This window comes from Channa argus, chromosome 18 (assembly GCF_033026475.1).
Source record: "Channa argus isolate prfri chromosome 18, Channa argus male v1.0, whole genome shotgun sequence".
Classification (NCBI taxonomy): Eukaryota; Metazoa; Chordata; class Actinopteri; order Anabantiformes; family Channidae; genus Channa; species Channa argus.
This window is the reverse complement of record NC_090214.1, coordinates 14,555,001-14,582,680: the sequence shown is the minus strand read 5'-3', so window position 1 is coordinate 14,582,680 and position 27,680 is coordinate 14,555,001. Positions and strand designations below refer to the sequence as shown.

General features: G+C 38.1%; 1 protein-coding gene across 1 annotated transcript in view; it reads left to right on the top strand.

Annotated features, from left to right (window-relative positions):
- The window catches only part of grin3a (glutamate receptor, ionotropic, N-methyl-D-aspartate 3A), a 38,759-nt gene that overhangs the window by 6,484 nt on the left and 4,595 nt on the right, over window positions 1–27,680 (top strand). Inside the window, exons 2-9 of the mRNA XM_067484401.1 lie at window positions 664–1,388; window positions 11,900–12,569; window positions 13,339–13,722; window positions 14,514–14,659; window positions 17,402–17,517; window positions 18,496–18,647; window positions 21,786–21,947; window positions 22,315–22,385. Coding sequence (XP_067340502.1) covers window positions 664–1,388; window positions 11,900–12,569; window positions 13,339–13,722; window positions 14,514–14,659; window positions 17,402–17,517; window positions 18,496–18,647; window positions 21,786–21,947; window positions 22,315–22,385 — 2,426 coding nt within the window. The remainder of the gene's footprint in view (window positions 1–663; window positions 1,389–11,899; window positions 12,570–13,338; window positions 13,723–14,513; window positions 14,660–17,401; window positions 17,518–18,495; window positions 18,648–21,785; window positions 21,948–22,314; window positions 22,386–27,680) is intronic.

The following is a 27,680-nucleotide window of genomic DNA, read 5'->3' as shown; positions in this document are numbered from 1 at the left end:
TCCTTCCTTCTTCTGCTCTCTCTGCTTCACGTTACTACACATTCTTTTGCTTCCTGATGCCTCACCATCCTATTCTTATTCCTCCACAATCTTCACCCCTCTTTTTTATTGTTGCACCTCACTTCCTTCTTCATCATCGCCCCCTTGCTCTACCTTTCACGTTTTTCTGTTTTCTTTCCCTTTTGTTGCAATCTGCACTCATTTCAAACCTGTCCTTTAATGTTTTCTCTCATCTGTCTGCCCTATATGAAATCCAACTGACCTTCACCAACCCTTTGTACCTCCCATCACCACTTCATTATTCATCTCATCCTTGCATTTTTATTCCCTTCATTTCCTTCTGTTTATTTGTTTAACTGTCCTTCATCTTTGTCCCATATCTCCAATTCCATTCTTTCAATCCCATGCCCTTTGCTCTGTCTTCATATATGTTCTATTTTCTTTCAATCTCTTAAATCTTGCTCACTCACTCTCCTCATGTACTCTTTCATGTAATTTCTCTCACACTTCCCTTTCTTTCACACTCTGTCTTCCCTTTCTCAAACCCTCTGCCTTTTCATTGTTTCTGTGTCATCCACCTTCACCCTTCTAATTTTTTCTTTGACACTCACTTCCCCATTCTTCTTCCATTACACTTGCTCTCCTTTTATAATCTTCTCACAGAATCCTTTCCATTTCCAAATGTCAATGCGGACTGTAGAAGCCCCATCGTCCAATCTTCTCTATTCCCTGTTGATGAGGAATGGCTGGTGGGACATCAGCATTCTGCTCTGCCAAGAATGGGACATTAGTGACTTCCTTCTCCTCATCAAAAACAACACCAGGTTCCACCTGGGCACTCTTGTCAATCTAGGGACTTCCACCTCCACAACGTCACTGTCTCCATCTTTGTTATCATCATTAGCATCAGGTGTCACAATGGGAGTGGAGGCATCTTTTCCTTTTTTTGGCCCAGCTGCCTCATCTTCTACTTTTTCACCCACACCCTTGTCTAAATCAGACCAGCAGCAAGCTCTCATGCGGCAGCTGGAGGCCCTGAGAGAGCCTTCATCCACAGCGGCTGTGCTGACATTTGGGTGTGATATCCGGGAGGTGCGGCGTCTGTGGACATTGGCCTCTCGGATGACACTCCCAGAATTTCACTGGGTCTTGGGAGATCGCCAGAATGTGGCTGAGCTGAGAACAGAGGGGTTGCCCCTGGGGCTACTAGCACATGGGATCATGGGATCCCCTTTGCTGGATCACTATGTCCATGACTCATTGGAACTAGTGGCGCGAGCGGTGGGCAGTGCAGCCCGAGAGAATCCCGCCTTAGCACTCATACCAGGGACTACTAACTGTATGGATGCACAACAGAGCAACGGCAGCTCGGGGGAATACTTGACAAGGTAGGAAATGAGTTGATAAGTGTATGTCTGCATACAACTAAAGAATTAACCACAAAATAAAGATGCTGCCTGTATTTGGCATGAAGAATGTAAGTTTATATTTATACACTACAAAAGGTTTGTTTCAGCAACATGACTTTTTTTACATGTCTGTTAAGAAATCAAAGCCATTAAAGTGGAGATGGGCAATGCAATGATAGAGAAGTAAAAAGAATTTACAGTAAATCCGTATAAAGCAGTGATTTAATCGGATGAGTTTTAAAATAGTCACTTGTAAATTTTCACTTCTTAATTGCTTTATGATTTTATACTGCATTATATCTACCAATTTTGTAATAATCCCCGTTTTCTCTTTAATATATACACATTTTAGTTTAAAAATGTGTCTCTTTATTGAAACTTACTTGACTGCTGTGTTTACAACGATAAATCTGTTTAAATGCAGATTAATCCAAAATGCTGTTCTCCATTAACTTGACTTTATTTTAAACCAGCAATAGATTTTATAGTCTATGAAAGCAACATAAATATGTTATAATCGTTAAAGTGGATCTGGTGAACTTTTTATTGTAAATGAAAGTTAATATTCAATCCCTTTCATTTTGTTTTTATGTTTCTGCTGAACAGCCATCTTCAAATGAGTGATAAGAACCTGAGATAAAGTGAAAGGTTTGGTGATAAATACACTTAACTACAACCCCTTTAACATACAAGTGTCATGTGATGTATTGTTAAAATACTATTAGATATGTACATATATTACATTAGAAACCAATGATCCACAACATTAAAACTATTGATCGCTTGTACTAATAAGTGGGATATATTAGTACTTCCAACAGCTCCAACAGAAGTAGGTGGTCTGCTCTGCTTTATGTCATTTGGACCATCAGGTGCATGTGCATCATTTACCTGTGAAGGGAATCATCTCTGCAGACTGAAATTTTGTGCTGGATAATCATCATTCATGCACATGTATGCAGCTGCATTCATATACAAGCACACCGGCCATTAGAACGCACACTATGTACATTCAGTAACTGCAGCCGTGTGGTGAAATGATAGCATGTGATGAAATGCAGTGCCTCTGCAGCTGGGCCTCACTAATTTATATTGCTGAGATATGGGTGATGAAGAGTGTGTGATCACACCCCACTGCATTACAATTAGAGTTTGACCTTTCCTACTGAGATTCCCCTCAAAACACCTGAATCAGCACAATGATCAAAGAAGAGAATTATTTGAACATGGTGAGCTTGGAAAGGCTGGAGGAGATTTCTGATTGTGTTTACATTGCTGCGGTTCATTCTAAGCTGCTTATGAAACATTGATTAGTCTGTCAGTGTTTTACAAATCACAAAAATAAAGAACAAGTGTCAAAAAACTAATAGCAACATATGATATACTTTAACCAGCTAGAGCAATGTATGGTTGCATGTAAGCTGGAAAGATTTAGAAAAAAAAAAGTAATTTTTCTGTTTTTGTGTTTTTTCCAATTCAAATTTTGCAAAGCCTTGGGACTTTTGGGATTGTCTAACCATATTCATCCTACATGAATTAATAAATGCTGACTTATTGTCCTTTTTCCTATTTCGGTATGTCTCTCTAAATTATAAACATTGGCAGTACATTCAGTCACGGCTGTGATGGCAAATAGTAAATGGCCGCTTACATAGCACTTTGATCCAAAGCACTTTACAATGTTGCTTCTCGTTCAATGGCTTCCATACTAGGAGCATTTTGGGGTTCAGTGTCTTGCCCAAGGACAATTCGACACATAGCCGGGGCCGATCTTTATTCTGATTTTGGAGGCAGGGTCAGGTATGCTGAGTTACCTGTATCTCTACTCATCTTTTTTACAGTCTGTGCATTTTCAGAGCATCACCAATTGTGGATGCTAAGGTTTTCTGAGTTTCTTATAACTAAGAAGGAGCACCTGATTGTTTATGTACAAATTACAAATAATTCTTTAATGAGTCAATATCTCCTTTTATTTCTCATGTCTATATGCTGTGTGTATTGTTATCTACTGAGTACATGCCATTTGCCAATAAGCAGTATAGGCACAATGCTAAACAATAAGACTATTTGGTCAATATTGCAGACAATGACAGAGGTCTCAGGGGAAGTACACAGCCTGAGGGAGAGGGAGATATATGAACAAGGTGAGGATGTGGTAAAAAGTTGGACAGTTAAATATAGTGAATTTCTGCAGAGGAAGAAGCAGATATTGGCAAGAAAGTTCCTAAAAGTCAGACGCTATCTGCTTTAAAAGCAATTTCAATTTTTCTCTGCAGGGCAGTTGAACATTTAAACCCAGAAGAAGTGCTTAGATACATAAAGGTTTGATATTATTCTATAATGATTCTATTTTCATTACATCTGAGTTCAGCTGAGGATCTGGGTATAGATGCTAGTTACCATACTATCATAATGCTGTATTAAACTTGATGAAATTATTTTTAGATGTTATTTTTAGATGTTGATTTGGAACAGTTTTTTTCTGGCTGTTTGATGTCTCATTTGAGGGTTTTTAGTATTTCTTTGTGTTCACTTTTCACATTTTTTTTTAAATCATTTTGACCATTTCTTTGTGGTTCATTTGCCTCAATTTGTGGTTGTTTGTGTCTGTTCTGCACCTTTTTGTATTCACTTGATTGACATTCCAATCAAAATGTGAATTGTCACTTCAGACAGAGACAGTCCCATGAGCCGCCTGATACCTTGGCTGCATGCATCTGTGCGTGATGGATCTCACAACATATATCACAGGATAGATTTGTTTTTTATCAATTGTAATTGACATGTTCTGATGCACTTTAAATGTGCTCTAGTGGAGGATTGTGTGCACAAATGGAGTTGAGCTCCAATAACTTTAGATTCTCTAGTTGTTACTAGCAAATTGCCATGGTAGCGCACTGCCACTGCAACAAAGGAAATCACTGAACTAATTAGGGTGCAATTAGAAAATCATTAATCAACCAACCTAGAGCTAAGTGCCCTTGTTACTTCTACTGCCTGCTGTATTTACAGATACAGAAATTCCCTTTCACAGGTCTTGCCTTACCAAAACTTAGTTGATTGGAAACAATGACAAACATGAAAGAAAACTAATTATGTTTATAGCCCTTTTTCAGAGGTAATCATTCTTTCTTCAGCCGGCTTCTTAAATCCTATTGTGAGTACAATTTATAAATTCTGGTTTCACATCATTAGTAGATAAATATACTGAAAATATAATACCATTAACATCACTTAAAGGGAAGTATTTTTTTATTATTTATTTAATTTTGCATTATGCTTTTTTCGTGCTTTGATTGGATAAAAATTTTAAAACAATCGACAGAGATGGGCCAAAGATAAAGCAGCATTCCTCTATATAACCACTATGGCAGCAGCGCTGACCCACTGTGATGACGCTTTTCAGAATGATGCCACAACAGCGCGCATGAAAAAAACTGTATACAGTAAAACTCTATTTACCAAGTAACAGTACATTAACAGAGGTTGTAACAGTGGAATGTTCACCGATAACATTTGTTTTCTGCTAAAATGCTGTATCCCATTGTGCAGTAAAGTGTCCACTTGCAGTTCCACTTCCAACATCAATAAACTTCAGACATTTAATTGACACAAATCCATCGTCTTTCCCTAATCTTAATCAATCTGTGCTTTTGTTGTCTAAACTAAACCATTGACGGTACTCTTGTAGACGCCAGTCTCTGGTGTAACGTGCACCTTGTACACCTGCCATTCACCGCCTGGTGCCTCCACTAGCATTAACAAATCTAACACTTCATTCATTTAAAAAAGAGAGGGGATGAGCAATTTCAGAGGACAGGGCAATTTGTTGCCGTCACAACGTAATTGGTAAAACAGTTCTGTTGTATATGAACATAACTTTTAGGAGACAGCTTTGATCATTTTTAGTCATCTTAGATATTTCTGTGACAGGATTGTCTTTGTCTTTGTTGAGTTGTGGCATTAGGGGCTCAGTAGATTATAAGTTGACCTGGAATGAACTGTTGTCACCATAGTGTTGAACTCAGAAACCATGTGACAGATGAGAAGAAGAGTTGCTGTAACAGCTCCCAAACTGGAAATAAAAACCTTCCGGAAACATTATTGTTGTTATTATTATGGACTTATGGTTGCAGCACAGTTGCTGGTCAAACAACAAAGTACAGAAGTGTTTGTCATTATTACTTAGTAAGAAGCACCAGCTAGCTAAACCAAGACAGGCAATAACAGGAAGTAAAAGAATCTCTCAGTTTAAAGAGTTCTGTTAGAAAGGCAAATAAATACATAATAAACAAATTAACATGTACATTATTGTCTGAATAATTTAAAATCCAGATTAAAACAAAATAATTATAGGAGCACCAGAAACTAATCAAGAAAAAAGGTCTATTTTTAACTAATTTGTGTAATTGCATAAAGATGTGTGGCAGGTCAAAGAATAAAACTATGAATCCACTGACAGCCAGATATTCTCCAAGTTGTGTTATAAAGCTGAAGAACAGGTGTTGGGTTGGGAGTATCTGCAGGATTGGTGCACTTAAAGAATGAAGGGTTACTGATAATGTTTAATTATAGGTTGCTTGACATTCCAAATTATGGTAGCAATTTTGTTTTTCTAATTGAAATGAATATAAACATGACAATGTCATATTATAACTCAAAATGTTGTTTGTAAAGACATTGTGAACTTTACTAGTTAAAAGATTTGACATGCAGAGTGTGGGTATGTACAGTAAAGTATGTATTCTCACTCAATTGATATAGAGATAAAGAGTCAGTCTACTGTTATTAAATAAGTCATGTACATATGTGTGGGAAGTTAAATTCCTGACTGAATTGTTCTTAAGAAAACTTACCGAAGCTTAATACTGAACAAAAATTTACACTGTCTCAAATTCAGATTTGCTTAGTATATTTATAATATTTATGCACTTCATATATAGACATGAATAATTCAAGGATCAGAAAATGAAACAAAAATAATCTAATATTGTAGAAAGATTCCATTATGAGAAATGGGATTATTAATTATTCCTTATTTGAAATAGAGTTAACCAGTGGCTGCTGGCTATTCTGCTTGGCATTATAATTGATTTATTCATTATTACTTTCATTCTCCTCTTTCTTTTCATTAGATTTTTTAGGCTTTGGTCCAAGAAAGGTCACAAAGGTTCAGGCTGTACCGTGTTACTCGTCATTCTGATGGTCACATACCAGATCTTTTCTGTCTCTTTACAACCATGTTCCATTTGCTGAGCACTTTTAGCACTGTGGGTCATTCATTCAGTTGGCCTCATGGGAAAAAGTTTTTCAATGTACACCACTTAGTATTGTGTTAAGGAAGTAGCCCAGGGTCACTAGAGTACATTGTACTTAGCGCAACACAGGGATGGCACAGTTGTACATGAACTCTGTGTCCTGCTTTGTGCAAAGACTAAAAGAAGTTTTACATAAAAAATATAAAAATCTAATGGATGTGTGTATATCTCTGGACTTAAGAGTGTGTGTTTTATCTTCTAGCTCTAGTTGTTCTTGCAGACAAGGTTGCATTTTGTAACAGGTTGGTTGGGTACACATATTAAACTCCTCACACTGGTGCTGGTTCATCCAGTTTAGCTTTGCTACGGAAAAACTTAATGCGCTAAGTTCATGGTAATTTTTAAAATATTGCATTTTTAATTTCAGCAGGACCCATAGATAATGTGACTTATTGTTGGCAAAGACGGGCGCCATCCTGGGGTCTTGTCTTTGCAGAGTGGTTAAAATTAGTTACTGAAGAGTTGTTGAAATTGTTCAAATGATGAAGATGGAAAGAAATGAAGAGTAGGAAAAGAGTCGCTACCTGAAGGGATTAAATCACAATGGCAAGCAACTTTATTTGGTAAAACTATAAACAATAAATATAGTACATGAACAGTTTGACAGTGGCTGATACTCATACTCACAAAAGTATGGCAGCACTCCACTACTGACCTACTGTTGCAGAAGCACTGAGCTGCCCCTACTATGCTTATCATGACAAAAGTCAAAACACAGCCTCCAAATCACAAAAACAAAGGCAGAGAAATCTCATAAGATGGCGCCCAAGTGCCCCAACAGTTAACATGGAACGATATCAACTTCACGTACTGTAACATAATTTAACCCAGGTTAGGTAAACCAGTTAGTGACGTTTTCAGTTTACAACATGACAAACCATTTAATCCATCTATTGTAGCCCTTAGACCTACGTGTGATGTGTGGCGTTAAAAACACCATGGTGTATACTATTTTATAGAATCTTTGGGAGACGGTCTTACTGTTTGCTTGCTAGACTAAAAAGCTGAAAGGAATGAGTCCTGAATGGGGGAAAAAGATGCAATAGCAAGGAAGGAATAGAGACAGCGTGGGAACTAAAGGATGCAATATTTACATAAATACTATGTAATACCTGGAGATGCAGACAGCAAAATTTCAGAGGGCACAAATTAGGTAATAACAGATTAGATACAACCAGAACAAATTTCAGCAGGTTATCTTATTCATTTCTTCCCCCACCATACACAATCTTTCTCGATACAAATCATTTTAAAGTGATTCGTATGCACCAAAGCCAAGCAGAGTACCCTGAATGAACCAGTCAGTTGAGCTATGAAGAGATGAAATGCTATATAATAAATGTTCCCTGTGAGGCATGTATTCCCCAAACCGATGTAAGTAAAACACTATCTCCTTGCTTTAGTGAGGGGTTGGTTTAACAGGAAGGAAGAATGCTCTTGGCAGACTCTTTTAAAAAGGCAGAGGCATTGGCTTATTTATGTATCTTTTGGTGTAAAGAAAAGAACATTTTTATACTAACTAAAATTCTAACTAAAAGCAGGATCCAGTGGCGTTGATGAATATTTTGTAATCTAAACAAAGTTTTAAGTGCATTCCCATCCCCCATTTCATGCTGCTTGCTTTTTTGCTCATTTCACCTTTATAGTCAGTGATGTGAACATAATCACTGCTGTCTGGTTATACTTGATATTATCCTCAAAATATTTTCTAGGTGATGCATTAGGCAAAAAGACAAGGCCAACATGACATTGAATTAGTGTTGCTGTGAAATAGTTGTTAGAATAGATATTTAATCATAGGCCTCTACTGTTCAAATTTGTTTAGGCGCAGCTGTGGCTCAAGCGGTTGTTATCCACCAATCCCCAGGTATCTCTTACTGTATGTTATTTGTAACAAATGTCAAATCAGTGTGATACAGGAAAAAGGACACTAAGTTGGCTTTCATTTATAGTAAAGTAGAAATATAAAATGGAAAAACACAAAGACACAAACAGTGAAAGTAATAAAAATTTTTACATGAAAATCAAATGTATATTTAGTCTAACAGAACTTTGAAATAAATAAATATACAAGAAATGTCATCCACAAGTGAATTAAAACCTATGTCCCAGTTAGATAATATCTGACTTAAAAACAATCCTAAATCATCACGCACAGATCACTCCATGTGTCAGTTCATTAAGGGAATTCAATAGTTCATTAGTGAGCGCAGCCAAACACAATCAAGCCCAGATGTATTAAGCATCATTGAGTTCTGATTATGTGAGTGGCGTAGTAGAGCGTTGTGTCTTGTACCTCTGAGCTCTGACCGTTGCTTATTCATGCATGAGAAAAAGACCTTTACATGAGAAATTCAAAATGTACACTCTTGGCACGTGTGGGTATGACTTGTTTGTTGTAACATGTCATGTCTGTGCTTAATGTGCTTCTTCTTGAGCCACGCCTTTCTTGGTTTGGTGGTATACTTTGGGTCACTTTGGAAGAGCCATCAGGTTTTTCCATGACCGATGTTCAGTGTCCTGGCTGAGGGAAGGAGGTTCTCATCCAAGATTTTACAATACATGGCCCCGTCCATTGGCCCGTCAATGCGGCAGAGTCGGCCTGTAAAGCAGAAAAACGGCCCCAAAGCATAACATTCCCACCTCCGTGCTTGACTGTAGGGATGGTGTTCTCAGGGTTTATAGTCAGCATTTTTCTTCCCCCAAACACAGCGAGTCGAGTTGATGCCAAAGAGCTCATATCTGGTCTGCCAAACTGTTTTGAGATCGTTCACAAGCTCCTCCTATGTAGTTCTGGGCTGATCCCTCACTTTTTCTCATGATAATACCAACGCCAAAATCCTGCATGGAGCTCCAGACCGAGGTCGGTAGCCGGTTAGTTTGCATTTCTTCCATTTGAGAATAATCGCTCCAACAGTTGTCTCCTTCTCACCAAACTTCTTGCTGATGTTCCCATTCCAGCCTTGTGCAAGTCTAAAATCTTGTCCCTGACTTCCTTTGACAGCTCTTTATTTTTGCCAATGGTGGAGAGGTTTGATTGGATGACAGAGATTCTGTGGACAGGTGTCTTTTTTTACACATAATGACTTGTCATTAGTAGCACCTTATTAAATTGACAGGACTAATCAGTGTACCACACGAGCACATACCCAGTCTGTGGGAGCCAGAATTATTATTGTGTTGGTAGGGGGTCTATTACAATTTTTTTTCACTGAAATGCATCTTAATTTCTCACATTTATATCATGTGTTTTTTGGGATTTGTGGTTGTTATCTGTCTCTATACTTTCAACTAAACCTCTGATAAAAATTACTACTTCAGAATTCACTTTTGAAAGATGCAAAAATGTTATCAAAGTCTTGACTTACCATAGAGCATATTTATATTATGTGACCTTTCACTAAAATGTGACATTTTACTCCTTAACACGCTAAACTCTCTGTACTGTCGTGAGTATGCAAGAGAATGTCACTTTCATTGTGCAAAGAGGGGAACGACACACTCCCCAAGTAGCTTAACATCTACAAGACACTGACCTTCAGACAGACTAGTTGAGCTGTCACGTTGGCTTAATTCTGTTAAAACACAGAGAAAAGTAGACAAGGTGGGTGGTGGAAAAGGCACTAGTTTCACTGAGCAAGGTGAAACAAAATTGGAAAAGGTCACATTATTTACATCTTTACGTCATGTGCAACGTGTGAATCTACCTACCGGGGATGGACGCCTTCATCCTTTCCTGAATCCAAATATATCCATTCCAATGAAAGTGTGTATATTGGTGTTACTCTGTGAATCTGCTCTAGTATTTGACACTCTCAGACAGCAAGCAGCATGGCTCAGTGAGTGAAATGGCGTGATCACTGGACTGTGGTCGGTCTTATCCTGGCTCACACACACAGACACACACACTCTGGACAGTCTGAGGCCAGCGAAATAATACACTTCTCGTGTGCTGGTGTTATGTCATTAAATTGGGATTTTGGTATAAACTAAGCAAGGGTAAAACATAATACTACATTTAAGCCTGTAAATCCCTGCTTCAGAAAATCCCAAGGTTTCTGGAAAAGGTGATATGCGTATTGGCAAATGGACAAAAAAGCAAGCCAGCAGAAAACTTCTTTTGCTGCGGTGCATCTAATTTGAATGCATAAGTTGTATTGTGTTCCATGGACTCTCACTGTGCGTGTGCCATTTGAAAGATAGTCGCAAAATGAGACTTTCAGCTTTCTGCATGCTTAAAGACACAATATACCTGGATACAAGAAAATCATATTAAGTATTATTGACTTTTATCCTGTATACAGGAGATTATCTAAGAGTTTGCTGTGTATTGCACTGTGCATTAAGCCATTATATCCCTGTGGGGTACTCGTAACTAGTGATCACTGTTTCTCTTTAATAAGAATGTCTTCACCAGGAAAACATGTAAAACAAGATGTAGTGTGGTTTTATTACAGTGCCTTAAAGCCTTATGAACTGGCCAGGCTGGATCAATGGGTCAACAAAGCATGAACGAACACAATGAAGACTGCAACTTGTTTCCTTTTTACAGGAATTAGTGTGTTATCATCTGTTACTATTATATTAATCATCTTTAATCTGTGCACTCGTATATGCATCATTATAAACATATAAAACAACATGTGTACATGTTTTTTAATATATATATATTACAGTGTGTATCAAATTGATGTTTTTGTTCAAAGATACTTAAACTAATGTCTTATAATGAATGTCTTATTTGAAGAGAGATAAACAGATTTCATCATATTCCAGTTCTATGCAACAGTATATATACTACTGTATCTCAGCAGTATATACATTGTTGCATAGCCAGTGTACCATATGTTGATTCTCAGTTTTGAACTTTTCAGTTTGAAATATCGAACATTTTATTTTTTTGGTTTGTTTTTATTGTATGGTTTCTGAGATAAACCTGGGGCTGTTAGATTACCGTCTACAGTTTCTTTCAATTATTTCCAGGGATACACCTGCAAGGGTGGAAACACAGGGGATTTGCTATATGGATTTGTATTTCAGCCTAAATATCATCCTTCTTCCTGCAACTTATCTTCTATCTATTGTCTCTCCAACCCTTCCTCCACTGCTCTCCTCCTCCTACCTTCCTTTTCACTTCTGTCATTTCCCCCCTTTACTTTTACCCCCCTCTAGATTTCTCTCCAACACATCATTTGAGGGCCAGAGTGGTTTTATATCCAGAGACGGTCGCAGTCAGAATCTCATCTCAGATGCCCATCACTACATCTGGTCCCTTCAGCTGGACCCTCTCGGCCAGCCAACCTGGACCCGCCTGGGACGCTGGCGCAGGGGGAGAGTTCTGATGGACCAGGGGGCCTGGCCAAGCCATCCAGGTATTGCAGGAGGAGGTGACTGGCGCCGATCCGCCCGTTTGCATTTGCGGGTAGTGACATTGGTGGAACACCCGTTTGTATTTACGCGTGAGGTGGATGGAGATGGGTTGTGTCCAGCAGGCCAGCTGTGCCTTGACCCACTCACCAATGAGTCTTTGGTTCTGGAAGGACTTTTCCAGAACCTTGCAGGACCCAATGGATCTGTTCCCACTAACCTGAAAAAGTGTTGTTATGGTTACTGCGTTGACCTGCTGGAGAAGCTAGCAGAGGACATGGGCTTCACTTTTGACCTTTATATTGTTGGTGATGGGAAGTATGGGGGGTTGAAGAATGGTCGTTGGACGGGGTTGGTGGGTGATCTGCTCAGTGGTGCTGCGCACATGGCAGTGACTTCTTTTAGCATTAATTCAGCGCGAAGCCAAGTCATTGACTTCACCTCTCCCTTTTTCTCTACCAGTCTGGGAATTCTGGTCAGTATTGCTTTTCCTATTCTGTCATGCACTTCTTTTTCTCATTATATACAGATTTTCTTTTTTCCCTTCACTGCTTCTTTATCACTGCTGCTACTCTTTGGCTCATCCTTCTCTGCTGTCTGTCATTGACCTCACCTCAACTCTTTCCGCTTGGTATGCTGGTGGTCAGTATCAATATGGCAGAGTTTTATTACTTCAAGCCCTATGTTATTGGATTTTAATGCAATTCCCCAGATGGGGTTGTACTGGTCAATGTACAGCTTTGTGGAGTGATCTTATTACTGCAATTATTGTAGGTAGTCTCAACAGCTGACAGTTGTAGTGATTGTGGTAATCACTCTTGCATCTTAACGTGCCATAATAGAAGGAGATGTCCAGCTTACAGTGGACCAGCCAGTTAAGGCTAAGCTAGTGAATGTAATACAAGGGAAGTGGGGAAGTGAAACATTCCTATATTGCATAGTCAAAATTTATTATTTTGCTTGCTTGCTTTTCTTAGTGTGATCCTGAAACTGTTGTGACAACCAAGAATTTACAAATAACAAAAATGCTTTTCAAATCTTGTCCACTTCTGAAGCTTGATTTTCCAGTCCAAAACCTGCCATACAATGACACATCAGTATAACACTACAACTTTAACATCACCCCTCCTTTTTTGGACTATGTTTAATTATAAGCAAACATGTAAAAAGTAACAACACCTGATAGTGACACAAATGTAATAACATGTTAGACATTTTCTAATCCTATGTCCCACCCTGCCCAGGTTCGTACTCGCGACACAGCTGCACCCATCGGTGCCTTCATGTGGCCTCTCCACTGGTCCATGTGGCTCGGCATTTTCGTCTCTCTTCATGTCACTGCCATCTTTCTCACCTTGTATGAGTGGCACAGCCCGTTTGGAATGACACCCCGTGGACGCAACCGCGACCGAGTGTTCTCCTTTTCCTCAGCGCTCAATGTGTGCTACGCTATTCTGTTCGGGAGAACGGTCGCCATCAAGCCACCAAAGTGCTGGACAGGTCGTCTATTGATGAATCTCTGGGCCATCTTCTGTTTGTTCTGTCTATCTACCTACACTGCTAATCTGGCAGCCGTCATGGTTGGGGAGAAGACCTACGAACAACTGTCAGGGATACATGACCCAAAGGTATAAAATAGCTGCAAATTGTGACATTAAAGTTTAAAGTTTCTGAATCAGTTCTCTGTCAGGTTCTTGAGAGATTGAGTCCTACATTAACATTGGACAGTATGTCCTAGGTTGAAACACTATATTTCTTTTTTCACTGGAATGAAATGGGGGTTACAAAATGTGAAGTACTGTACTTTAACTTGCTTAGTCAGTCATGAAAACTTGGAGAAAAGCATTTTCAAGGGTTTTAATTTGATATAATGAAAACACAAACAGTTTTGAAAACGTTTGAAAATAGTCTTAACATATTCTTTTCTGATTGTCACTTCTTCAGTTCAGATTAAAATACATTGAATTTTCACTTGTTTCAATGTTTCAAAAATGGGTTTGATCTGTATTGAAAACATGTTTGTTTAGTTTTAGTTCATGACGACTGGGATTTTTCTCTGTGTGTCCTTGATGTTCACTTGAAAAAAGTGACTACCTGCAGATCAGGTATCTGTTCTTACTTTTAAAAGAACTCCGTTTAAACTTTAGGTTTGCAAGTAAGCTATATTATTTAATTAAACCACCTTTGTAAGTGCAATTGGAAAAATAATTATTTCTTTTTGTCAACTCACCAAGTCTCATCAAGTGACATCTAAAAAGGAAAACAAAAAACAAATAAGTAAAAACTCTTACAAGTAGGATCTTTCTACATCTGAGAACATTAAAAAGCAAACCAAAGAACAACAGACACAACCCATTTAATTGAAAAAATATCAATATCAGTAAGGTAACACCTTGCTTTTTTTCTTTCTCCGTTTCAGTTGCACCATCCCTCTCAGGGATTCCGATTTGCCACGGTGAGAGAAAGCAGCGCAGAGGACTACGTCAAGAAGAGTTTCCCTGAGATGCACGAATATATGAGAAGATACAATGTCCCAGCAACACCAGATGGCATACATAATCTTAAGTAAGACATTGTCATGCAGCACACCAACAACTGATAAACACATTTACATCTTTGACTTTCTTCGTCTTACATGTCATTCCACAAAATCTCTCTCTCTCTCTCTCTCTCTCTCTGGTTTGACAAAAAAGGAACCTATATGGTGTGTCAAAGGAAATTCAAAAATGTAAAAAAACTAAAATTGCATCCCCTGGTGCTGTCATCCCTGCTGCAACTGTGTGTTTGCATTCAGACCTCCCCCTCCTCTTAACCGTGCCACTGCTGTCATCCTAGGCTGCTTCAACATTCGACTGGCATCCCTGTAGAGCGAAGCAGAGTATAAAAGCAGTTTGAGTGCAGGTCTAGTCTGAGTAGGATAGAAGATGTTTTTTGTTTTTTTTTTAAATCAGAGTTGTAAAATGCTGATAATAGGGTTAAAGCAAAAATGTACTTTTTCTTAAAAAAAAAAAAAAACCTTCATAGACTTCATATAAGTGTGTCACGATACAAACTTGAATACTTGGTCCTCAGGGTTTACTCCCCTGGCACCAGGCATTAGTTATCAGTTACATAATCCTATGACAGGTTGTGTGTGTATGTGTGGTTCTGGTATGTGAATCATGCTGTATTTACACAAGAGCAGCACTATGAGTTGATTTAACTCAACATTCATTAATGCCCTGAACTAAACTAGATTTTCACAACTTCAGTTACAAAAAGCGACAGTTCTGTTGTTATGTCATTTCTACCCTCACTGGCCACTTCACTATATACACCTGTACAATCTTCTAAAGCAGCTTTGCCAAAAATTCTACTTTCCAAAGTTATAATTTTTCACTTTTTAAGTTGAAAGTGGTGAAAGGTGATAATTCTCTGTGTTTATTACAGAGGTCATAGTGGATGGTGGAGTCATACAGGAGTGCATTATGTCCAGATGTGGTTTTAATGTTTGTACCACCATATAATAAAATAAAATGAATGAGCTATTGGTGGATTAATGAAAATAACTAAAACTACTAATTGCATCAGACTTGGACTGTTTTGGCTTGCTTCTTAAAGCAGGTAAGTTGAAAATCTTCTCACGTTGCACGACTCTTTCATTCTGTTTCACATAGGAAAGCTTAGCCTTGACTATAAATCAAATCAACTTGTTAAAGAGGATTTTAACCTGGTGGCTTGTTGCTTACGTCATGGTGTAAAAACTGTTCCCTGATCAACCTAAGAGATATAACATTAATGGACCTGCAGTGCCTCACATCACCTTGCATCAGGATGCAAGCACATGATTCAGCTCATTTTACAGCTCAAGCGTTGCTGCAGGAAGATGATGCAACAGATGCATCATGTTTTAATCATGATATTTAGGTAATTGCTTGATGCCAGGGTAGTGCTCTGGCCATAAAATACATGACATCAATATCACCATGGTGGAAAGACCAAGGGCATAAACTGCAACCTAATTCAACCTGCAATAATGAACAGACAGCTTGTGGGTAGAACATAGCAGAGGATTTGAAACACTGTCAGTGATAACAAGCAAAACACAGAGGGTATATCTTGACAAGAGGCTTTGTAGCGTTTGTATCCCGGTAGACGTTAGCTGTCAGTAAAGACATTTTAGAGTTGATTTGTAAAAGCTTCACTGAGAGTGTTGTGACTCAATAGCTCACCTCTGTACTGTGTACCAGACTTGAAATGTTGAATGTGAGTAACTGGCAGACAGGCAGTAACTTTCCTCCTTATGACCAGAAAAGATATTGGAAAACTGTGGACAAAACTGGCCTGAGGAATATAAAAGTTGAGACAAAACAAAGGTTTAAGAGAGATTTGTTAAATCATTTAAATCCCATCTTCTGTTGAATGATGTCTTCTGGATATGATAACACCAAAAACCACAAAGCAAAACTAGTCACTCTCATGTGAGTTTTAATGCCTTATTTATTGATTTCCACAAAATGTATTTCGGTTCCTATTGTTGTCTATGGTAGTATAATTTCTACAGTGGCTTGGATTTTGTACTCAAATGTTTATTTAACCATGCTTTTTAATCCTCAGTGAAGCTTCACTGAGGACTGAGGACAAACCAGGCATGTTTTGATTTTATTCAGCTTTACCCTACCATCAAATTAAGTACATTAAACAATACAGGTACATCGTTCCTAGTCTTTATACTTTGTCTGTAAGGAAAGTGACATAAGGACAAAACCAGAGGAAATAAGTTGCAGACCTGTGCCTGTGTGGAGTCTCTGGGGTTGTTAAAACATTTAATTTTTCATGCAAATTTCACAGGGTTGTTTGAAAATGTCTGTGTGGTTCTAGAGTTGATTCCCAGGAAATTTAAGATTTAATTTGTTTAGTTTTTATATTTTGGTCCACAGTTAGTTTTTTTAGATGTCACATACCCAAAATTGACATTTTAAATTCCACTGATCAGATTTTCCTAAAATGGTCTCATTCAGATCACTGCTCTATTCTAGCATTACAACTTCAGACCTCACTTTCTTGTCATGCATTATGCATCGGTTAACTACAGTGTTTTTCTGCTGCTTAGCCTGGAGAGCGCTTTAAAAATGTATACACAATTATTAGTTAAACAGTGTATTGTACAGTGAGTAAGTCAGAGTTCTCACAAATTCACCACATCCTTTCAAGAAAAACTGGTCTTTGCACCTTCACATTCCAGAACAAACAAACACGTATTTAAAATGTAAGACTTTTCTTTTGGGACATGTGTATTTACTGTGTTTTCCTGTTGTGTGTCTACAGGGCTGACCCTCAGAAACTGGATGCATTCATTATGGACAAAGCTCTGCTGGACTATGAAGTTTCCATAGATGCAGACTGTAAAACACTAACTGTGGGAAAACCCTTTGCAATAGAAGGTAGCACATAAAGACTCATCATACAGTTTGTGCATATGTATTTAGGGAATTTGTTAACTACAAAGAGAACATTATAAATTAGTTTATTACTTATACAAATGTATTGTGGTTTGTGGCATCACTATACCTAATATTTTTCAGTTTTTAATTAATAAGAGGTTTTTCTGCATGAGTGCAACCCAACAAACCATGAGCATTTTTAGGAAAAACAATATCAATCACTGAACATTTGCACAGCAGTTAATCGTCTGGCTTTCAAAAGCTTACATTCTCTTCTGTCAACTGTTAATCTGTGGTCCATTTAGCAAGACACTTCCTCCCACTGTGAACATGTTCCCGTGGTGGTTGCTTCCATTACAAGCCACCACAGTCCCAGATTCCAGTGTTGTTAATTACTTAATGCACCCTTAAGCTTGCAGGATGCAATACACATCAATCACTGTACTTCCTATTGAGGAAAGGTACTTCTGTTATTGGCTGTTGAATTTGTCACAGCGGTCTGCTACACAGTCATTGTCTTCTGTTTTTGGCAAAATTACCAAGACTCACTTTTTTTCTGTTCAGCAGCTGTTGTCCATATTCTTGTGCCAAGCTATAAACTAGCAACAGAATATATAGAATAGAATAACAGAACAACATATGAAAGAATATAGCAGAATGATATTTTTAGTTCTTGCACAAAAGTTGCATTGCAACATTTTGCATTATAATCCACAGTGTATATTGTGTACAGTACTTTAACGTAAACACTTTTTTCTTCAATTGTCATTTTTACCTTGGTTGCTTGGTTACCTATTACTACAGTAGCACAGAGTGCCTTGTTCTTTCTCCTTACATGTCAGTGTGCTGCTGTAACATGTGAGTTCTCTTACCATATCTTTGGTTATAAGATAGTAACATGGGAAGGATTTTTCCGTTGCAACAGAAGAATCATTGCTAAATAGTCTATGCTGTGTGTGTGTCTGTGTGTCCTGACAGGCTATGGCATCGGCCTCCCTCAGAACTCTCCACTTACCTCCAACATCTCAGAACTTGTTAGTCAGTACAAGTCAGATGGCTTCATGGACATGCTGCATGACAAATGGTACAAGGTTGTGCCCTGCGGGAAGCGCAGCTTTGCTGTGACAGAGGTAAGAACAGCACCACCTGCTACACACAACAGCAGCGCATTTGTTGTTTCTAGAGATGGAGACATTTTAACAGATGTTGAGCTTTGACGACAGTATCTTTCAATGTGCTATGCCAAGCATGTCAAAGACAATCAATGCACGGATTCTTGTTTTTATATTAGCATTGGGTCTAATGCATATTTATAAGATGAAAACACTACAGTTCATAGTATAGAACAAAACTAGAGAGGGAATACTGGACAAACTACTTTAGTAACATACAGGCAAGGTAAAAAGGATCCAGTGTATCAAGTAGTTCCCTTGTATAACAACAGGATGTTCTGCCTTTATTGCAATGCAAGAATTTTTTTTTTCTTTAAATAAACAAAGCCCTTCATAGTTATTCCTACCCAGGACGCATCTCCTCATTTCACACATCTTCTCACTCTAATCTCAGAATACATTCTTTGCACCCCCCCTCCACAACCTACATGTCCAGTAATTGCTTCTTTCTAACTCAGACCCTGGCCCCTGACCCTGCAGCTGCTAACCAAGCTGTGTCCCCATAACTTCAGTCCTAAGCTCTCTAGGCCCCGTGGTCCATTCTGTTCTGCTATTACAGAGCACTTAGCTCTCTTAACAGCCTGGCCATCTCTTCACACAGCTGTGACTCTGGAATCCTCAGAAGTGACTCTTAGCTCAGTAGAGACTGCACTCGTCCCTGTCACTGCATGCCCCTTCTCTGCCCAGCCTTCCTCCTGTGTTTCTAGCCTTTTTATTATTTATCTTCTTAGATACTGTGTGACAAAATACACTCTGTCCGTTGCTCATAATGATGTCTAATTAAGAAGCACTCATGGTGTGTGCCTTTGAATGACAATACCACTCTATACCCAACACAAATGTGAATCACTGTCTTATTAGTCTCATGAGTAACAGACATTGTACACTGCAGTGTGAGTGAAAAGAACCATTTTCCACAGTGTTAGATGTGTTATAGATGCTATCTCCAGTTGCAGAAATTTAAGTTATTACAGAGCCATTTCACTTGCGGCACCATACCTCTGGCTATCTCCAGTGCAGCAGAGAAAACTGTCACTATATATTTCACATCATCTCTGTGTCATTTCATTTTACATACCAACTATATCAGGTGTACTGTATATCAGGTGGCATGCAGAGTGAGGATCATGTGCAGACATGTGCATAAGAGTCCTTGTGTTGTAGGTCATATTGAAAAATAAGTTCTGTATGTACTTTGTAGAATTAAAAGAAATCACTTAAAAACCTAAACTATATGTTGCAAAAACAGCATCATCAACTCTCACAAAGTCCAACAAAAGTGACATGTTTTGGCCAAATTTACAAAGGTATCAAAACAAAAAGAATGTTGGATGAGATCAGCCACTAATTTATTTAATATAAACAGTATATAAATTACCCAGGAGGCTGGTTCAGTTTGGTCCTGCTCAGCCTTTTATAGCAATCTTTTATTTGGATGAATGACTCCTTCCCCACTAGCAGCAAACCAAGGTTCCTGAAAAGATGAAAAATCTAAAGGATTGGCTTCAGTGAGGCAGCCAAACTGTCTGGCACTTGACCAGCTCCCTGCCCACCCCTTCGAAGAAGTTGATCTCATTTAAAGTAATAAAATAAATACAAATAAATGGCATGTTATTCAATTAGATAACATTAAAAAGGCCGGGGTTATTGTTACCAGGAAATAAATGTAAAGTTATTCATAAACAGTATTTTTGCAGTAAATGTTTTGCAATTAATCATTGACTGCAGTGAACCAAAGGAGGCAATAAACACACATACTAAAGAATAAGTTGAGTGATGAAATAAAATAGGAATAAAAAAGGAAAAACATTCAAACACACTGGAAATTGTATTACAGCTATATCACATGTTACTACTGTCTGCATTGTCTAACCTCCCTGGAACCATCCTGAAAAATTTCATTACAGCCAGCTTGCCAAGTCACAAAACTGCTACAGAAAGTTTAATCCATCATGCATTCTTTTGCAACATGACTTTATAATGCAATCATTGCAGCTGCTGCTGTATCAAACACTGTTCCACACTCAGCAGTAAAGAGATTCATATGAGAGTGTGCACCTGCAGTAACTGCAACAAGTGCTCAATTTAGAAACAAAATGTGTTATCACATGGAGACAGTTACACTTCCTGATACATTCCCAAGAGGTTTGTCCACACGTGCATATTTGGAGCAGAATGAGTGAAAATTAAGATGCAAGTGAAAACAAATTATAACCTTATATCCCAGAGGGAAACCATCTGAGGGGTTTCTCAGGAGTGGGATTTCTGTAGAATCAGAAAACAGCTCAGCTCTAAAAGTGATTTACTATCAACTTTGACCACATCTTATTTCACAATTCGACGGCGTATTTGTCCATTTGTGTTTAAAAAAATAGTTCAATAGCATTCTCCGGTGCATGCATTTTACTTTTTACAGTACTGCACTTTAGAGATTGGGTTGTGCAAATTATTCAGTTTGGAAACTTTCCAAGTATCAAGTATATGTTTTGAATATAAAGCTTTTACAGTTGAAGTTGGTACAGTTGCAGTAATTGTATCTTAAACATGTATGTTCATAAGTAATACTACATATCAAAGCAGCTTTTTTGCCTATGCCAGCTGTTGTTAATGTAGTTTTATAAATAATTGGAGACAACCATTGACTTCTGGCGGGTCAGTCAAACTTAATAGAGATAGAGATAGTAGGACTTTCTGATTGTGATGATTACATCAGCAGGTACACAAATTTAATCAGTGGAAATGGAAAATAAACAAATAATTAAAATTACTTACTAAATAACGCAGGCCAATTATGTAATTAGAGAATTATTATTATTGTCATAACCTGAGTGGTCTTGTTCAACTTGACTCCTGTACTTATATAATATCTCTTGTATACATTAGTATGGGGGCTACAAAATAACAGCTAAAAATGTAGTTATACCTTGTTAAAGAGTTAAGTGTAAAGTATAAAGTTGTTTTATCTCGTTATGTGACTGTTATATGACCATGAAACAGAACCGCAGGGACTCGTTGTGTCTGATATGTTATTCTCGGCATCCTCTTCTTTCTTCTCTCCATCCTGTGTCTCTTACTATCTTTCTCTCAATCTTTCAGACGCTGCAGATGGGCATAAAGCATTTCTCTGGTCTGTTTGTGATGCTCTGTGTGGGTGTGGCCTTATCGCTACTGACCACAATAGCAGAACACATTGTGTACAAGTTGGTGATCCCGAGGGTCAAGGAGCCACGCCTCAAATACTGGCTGCACACTAGCCAGGTACTGAACGCACACACAAATACTGCACTGTGACTTTTAGTTGGCATGCAGGTACAGTACATGCAGAGCTATACCTGCTAGAATGAGTCATAACCCAACAAAAAAGGAATTTACAGCAAGGAAATGTCATAGTTTTAGTAAAGCAGAAGGCAGATATATAACCAGCAACACTTTATTACAAGTGAAGCCCATATGCATGCAGACAGAGACACAATGTAGATTGCTGCTCTATTTGTCTTAATATTACACACACCCATAAAAATTTTGCTTTTAAAGTTCTAATAATTAATTAAAAATAAAGTTCTATAATAACTAAATCACAGAAAAACAGACAAAATGCAACAGCTAATGTGTCTGTGTTTTTCAGAGATTACACCGGGCCCTCAACTCAGTCTTCATGGATGACAAGCTACCAACTGTTACCAAGCCAGAGAAGAGGTACAGTACTTGACATTGTAGCTTAATTTAACATCACTTTAAACTAATTAATTCCTGGAAAAAGTAATTCATTTATGTTCATTGTAATGTGTGCGTATTGAAAGCGATGCAAAAAAATTTAATTGAATGTTGAACTTAGCCCAGTTGTGCTGTACTGTATAGTACTTATTGATCCCATGTATAGTTTGTTCTGTCCTGGAAATTTTGTCATGCAAATATACATGACAGAATATGGCTTAATATTTAATATTTTCACAATATTGGTTATGCATGGTATGGTTATACAGTTAGATTTGATGGAGAAGGATCACTGACACTGCTGTGAGACCTAATCCCTCATATACTGTACTATATTCAACATGAAATAAAATATATGTATAGAGGAGATAGGGATAATGGGGGCATTGCAGCAACAACCTGTATTGACATGAGCATGATCATCATCATTAGCAGTAAGCAAGTGTCAGCTTATAATATATCTGACTTGAATATTTACATGTGATTAGATGACAATACCTATACAACTGGAAAGATCTAATCATTGTAAAACCTCCAGTCAGTGGTATTTCAGCCTTAACTAATGCTATGATTTTAAAAGGAAGAATTGATTTAATTACATTTTAAATATATTAAAAATATAAAAGAAAAGTGCTAGTAGATGGGTTGCTTGCTTGGTTCTAGTTTGGGTACTACATGTACAAAAATGCCATTGAACTTTCCTTTTACTTCCCTATATTAAAATATGTCTCTACTTCTATCTGAAAATGCTACTACATGACCTCACTTGGAGGAACCTTCAGTTCAGATTATGTCATTGCTCATACTATGAAGTTTGGCGTCATAGGCAACCTGGTTTTCCAGAACTCCCCCAGGTGACATCATCTGAACTTCTAATATTGAGAAACTCCTCCGTGTGATGTCATCGTTTTTTTTGGTGGAAGCAGGGAAATATTTTAATATAGGGAGGTCAGAAGTCAGTTTAAAAGCATTAATGCACATTCACACCCTAAACTAAAGCCATTGAAAGGAAGTTAAAAATTGGTAAAAACCCACATCCTTTAGGCCTTAACATCCAAGTGGTATTTAAGAGACCCCTTTTTAACCAGACACAAAATGGCATTGACAGTCATGGACAATCGGAAGGCAATTATCAGTAAGGGGTTTTAAGAAAATAACCTATGCATTATGTTTGGCACAGTGGGTGAGAGAAGGAGGTTTAGTAAATCGTAACAGCTTTTTTTTAGCAAGTTTCAGTGTCTTTTCAAATATTGGATGGGTACACTTTGTCCAGTTACTCAACTACTGTGTGTGACACAGTGTACTTTTTTCACATTTGATCACCTCTCACAATGCCAAACATCCCACCTCTACTAAAATTTTCCAGAATCTTTGATATTTTTTCTCTTCTTGTTGCAAATGGACCTATCATTTGCCTGTGTGCAAAGGCGTCATAATACCATATGCACACAAAAGGCATAGTATCTGAGGACAGTGGGAAGTATTTATTAAGCTTCTGAGGAGTTTAGTTTTATCACACTCTTTCACATGCATTGCTACATAACACCACACAATGAGGGGACACTCAGGTGGAGAACTGAAAGTGGGGATTAAATACACAATTATTATGGAGGCCATGTGAGGGATGTCTGCACTAATGAGGATAGATTACCTACTCCTGCATAATTACCCACATTCTGTCAAGCTCTTCTGGATCATGCGTTTACAAAGAAATTATTACTGTCACACCATCAGAATCCTACAAAAACCTCTGGTGTCAGATACTGTATGTCTGCTATGCAAGTAGTAAATGTTTGCAGCTTGGGATCAGTTTAATGCAAAAATTCCATGAACCATTTGAATACCAATATCACTACAATGCATCTTAGAGAACCGCTTTTTATTATACATCCCTTATTACGCGTAATAGAAAAAAATTCAGTAACCATTTGGAGCATTTGGGTAAAACTCAAGTGGCTTTGACTATGCAGGATGTAATATATTTTATATCTTAACTGTGGTAACAAGGATGTAGAAAAGCATCAAAGTCATCAGAGAAGTGTCCGGGTGACAGTGGTAGCAGAGGTGTCTGTAATACTACGAAACAGCCCCCAATGGCCAATTAAAATTGTGTGGTTTAGCCTAAAACTCAATATTAAAGTCATGTAGCTCAACAAATCCCCTTCAACCGATATCCAAGCTAAAATGTGTCACATGTAGATCAATATCACTTGCCGTACAACAAATGTACTATTGTCTATTATAGTCCTAGCTTTCTTATTCTTCATGTATTTAAAGTACCAGATGTTATTAATTCTGGTATACATTTTATAATAAATAATCCATTATGCTACCTCTATTCAGTTCTTTCAGCTCTTTCAGTTTCTTTAAATGGCGAGTTGGAAATAAGTTGATACAGTACTGAACATACCAGATAACATACTTCTGTAAATTTTAAATTTTCTTTGCTTATATAGGGCTTTTCTAGCTTATTGATACCCAAAGCACTTTACACTGCTTCTTCCTCACCCACTCACACTGGCAATCACACAAACACACACTCTGATGGCAGGGTTGCTATGCAGCTGGCTTACACTCACCGGTAGAGAATCATCAGCCCTGGGATTGGTGGAAGCAACAGTCTGCCAATCTGACAGCAACATATCGTCTTTAGCTTTTTGCTGAAATATATGATCATACAGTACAATGTCCAATTTGTGTGTCTACGACATTATTAAAGCATTTTATGGTTGTGTTTACATAAGCTGGTTAGGGTCAGTAGAATATTGAGGTAGTGTAATATAGGAAAATGTATGTTGGATTGCTTTTAGAAACATCCATGATCCCTAAGATTTGTGGTTTTCTTCCCTGAACCTAACCATACTCTAGAATCGTGGCTTCACTGTCTGGTTTGAACACCTGCCACCCATCCCAACCCACCCTTCCTTGCAAATCTCTTTGCATTGATAAGTGTTATTCATTCAAAAAGTATTTTGTATTGGATGGTGATGATTAGCTCATCAAAATCTTTACAAAAACGTATTGGAGTTTGCTGTTTAGTTGTGTAGGAATGTCATTTTTAGGAGACAGGATTACAACAGTAGGTCCCTGTAGTTGTAATCCACTTTATCAGACTGTGGCTTTCAGTGTGCACTAGGTGGTTTAAAGCTGAGTGTGAAGCAGCTGGAATGACAGCCAAACATCTTTAAGTCTGAGGCAGTGGTTCTCTAGGAAAAGGGTAGATTGCTCACTTCGGGTTGGGTATCAAGAGGCTACCTTAAGGGAAGAAGTTTAAGTATCTTGAGGTCTGGTTAACAAAGTTGAAATGGAGTAGGACACTGGTAGAACAAATCTCTCACTTTCTTAGTGAACCCTCATGTAGAAACATGAGCTTTAGGTAGTGACTAACAGAATACAAGCGGCTTAAACTTATAGAGTGGCTGTGCTCTGCCTGAGAGATGGCGTCTGCAGTTTGGACATTTTATAGGAGCTTGGAGTAGAGCTGCTTCTCCTTTGCATCAAACTGAGCCAGTTGTGGTTGTTTTGGCATCATATCAGGATGCCCCTTGTGTGCCTCTCATTTGAGGTCTTCCAGGCACATCCAACTGGCATCACACCATCAAAGCATTGCTTTAATTGAAACAAGTGTAATCACAAACGTAAGAGTCACTGTGTGAAAGTCGAATATAAAAATGCCAGATTTACTGTAACAGCAACGTCCTTGGCAGGTCATTGACAGGTCTACAAAACCCTGTCCCAAAGCTGATAAAGGACACTTACCAGCTTATATTGCTGGAGCACCTGTTTCCGGCTTTTAGAATTTCAACCTCCCTGTTCACCATGCTACACGCTGTGTCTGTGCCTTATTGTGACTGCTGGTAGCAACATCTGTGCTGACAGATGGGTTGGGAAATACTGGTCAGCGGTGAAATATTGCTAATTCTATTTGAACGATATAACTGCTGTAGGTAAAATGTGAATGAGCTGTGTTTTCTTTTCAGCTCCAGTGGTTGACATGAGAAATTAAAGTATCTGACATTTATTCTGAGTACTAACAGCCTAGGACTATGTCTTTGCTGTGTGTCTAAAAACTGTGGGTGGAAATCAATATTTATGAAAATGTAAATTAAGGACTGAGCATATCTTAATGAGAGGAATCTAGTGACCCTGCAAGTTAGACGTAGAATTTATCAGATATCTCAGAAAATTGAGTGGAGGAATCTGAGAGCAGTAAAAGGTGGAGAGATGGAGGACTCTCTAAAGAAAGGGAGCCATGATACCCCTATCCCATTATCGGTATATAATGAGGAAATAATAGGAAGACCTGCAGCTGTGCATACAGTGGTCTGCTGGCCTCTTTATATAGAGAATGTACAACGTACATGAGTTAGAAAAGGAGAAACCCTCTGATGTCAGTGACAAGAGCACAATAATGAGCTTCACAGCTCCTACTGCACCTTTGAATTCTGGTGCACATATTCCTTCACAAAACATAAGTATTCAATCTAAATATACTGATCATTTGATGTAAATTAATATCTTAGGGGAAAAAACACCGCATTGAAAATGATCACCCAATGACAAAGTAAGAATCATCAAAAAATGTAAACATTTTTAGTGTATATCATTTATTCTTGTGGAGCATTTCACTGTGGTGAACCTTACTCGTTAGTCATTATTCACAATACAAAACACCAAGCAGAGACCCCCCAAACACAGATACACAGGTAGGCTTGGCTTTACTGAAGAAGTTTGAGCTAACTGTTACAGAAAGACAGGCAGATAAGCATAGGTACAGCATAGGTAACAGGAGTCTGGCAATAACGCAAGTCCATATGACATGTGGGGAACAGGCATGAAAGACAACCACCAAACTGGAGTCTACAGGCTCTGAAGCACAAAAAAGAAGAATCAAATTTATTTGCTTCACACTTTTCAGTGTGGGCACAAAGTGCTTTCAAACCGAATGAATCATGAATTAGCAATTTAGTCACCGATTTAAAATTTGTCACATTGACTGCGTGCTGATAGCACAAAATTGCAGCCAGCATTTATTTTCAGCGTAGACACCATCACACCACCCAGGGACATAGTTGAGATCCTTTATCGATGTAGCGTAATTTACATAATCTCTAGTAGGTGCTTATAAAGATGCTAAAATAGGGGTGATTATTCTAAGGCTTAAGACTTAAGAGATCGGATAATGTTAACTGCAAGTTATTCACTCTCTTTCCACCTATGATGTGAGCATATGTGCCTTTTTATCAAAAGGTCCCTGTCTCACTTTAGGATGAAACT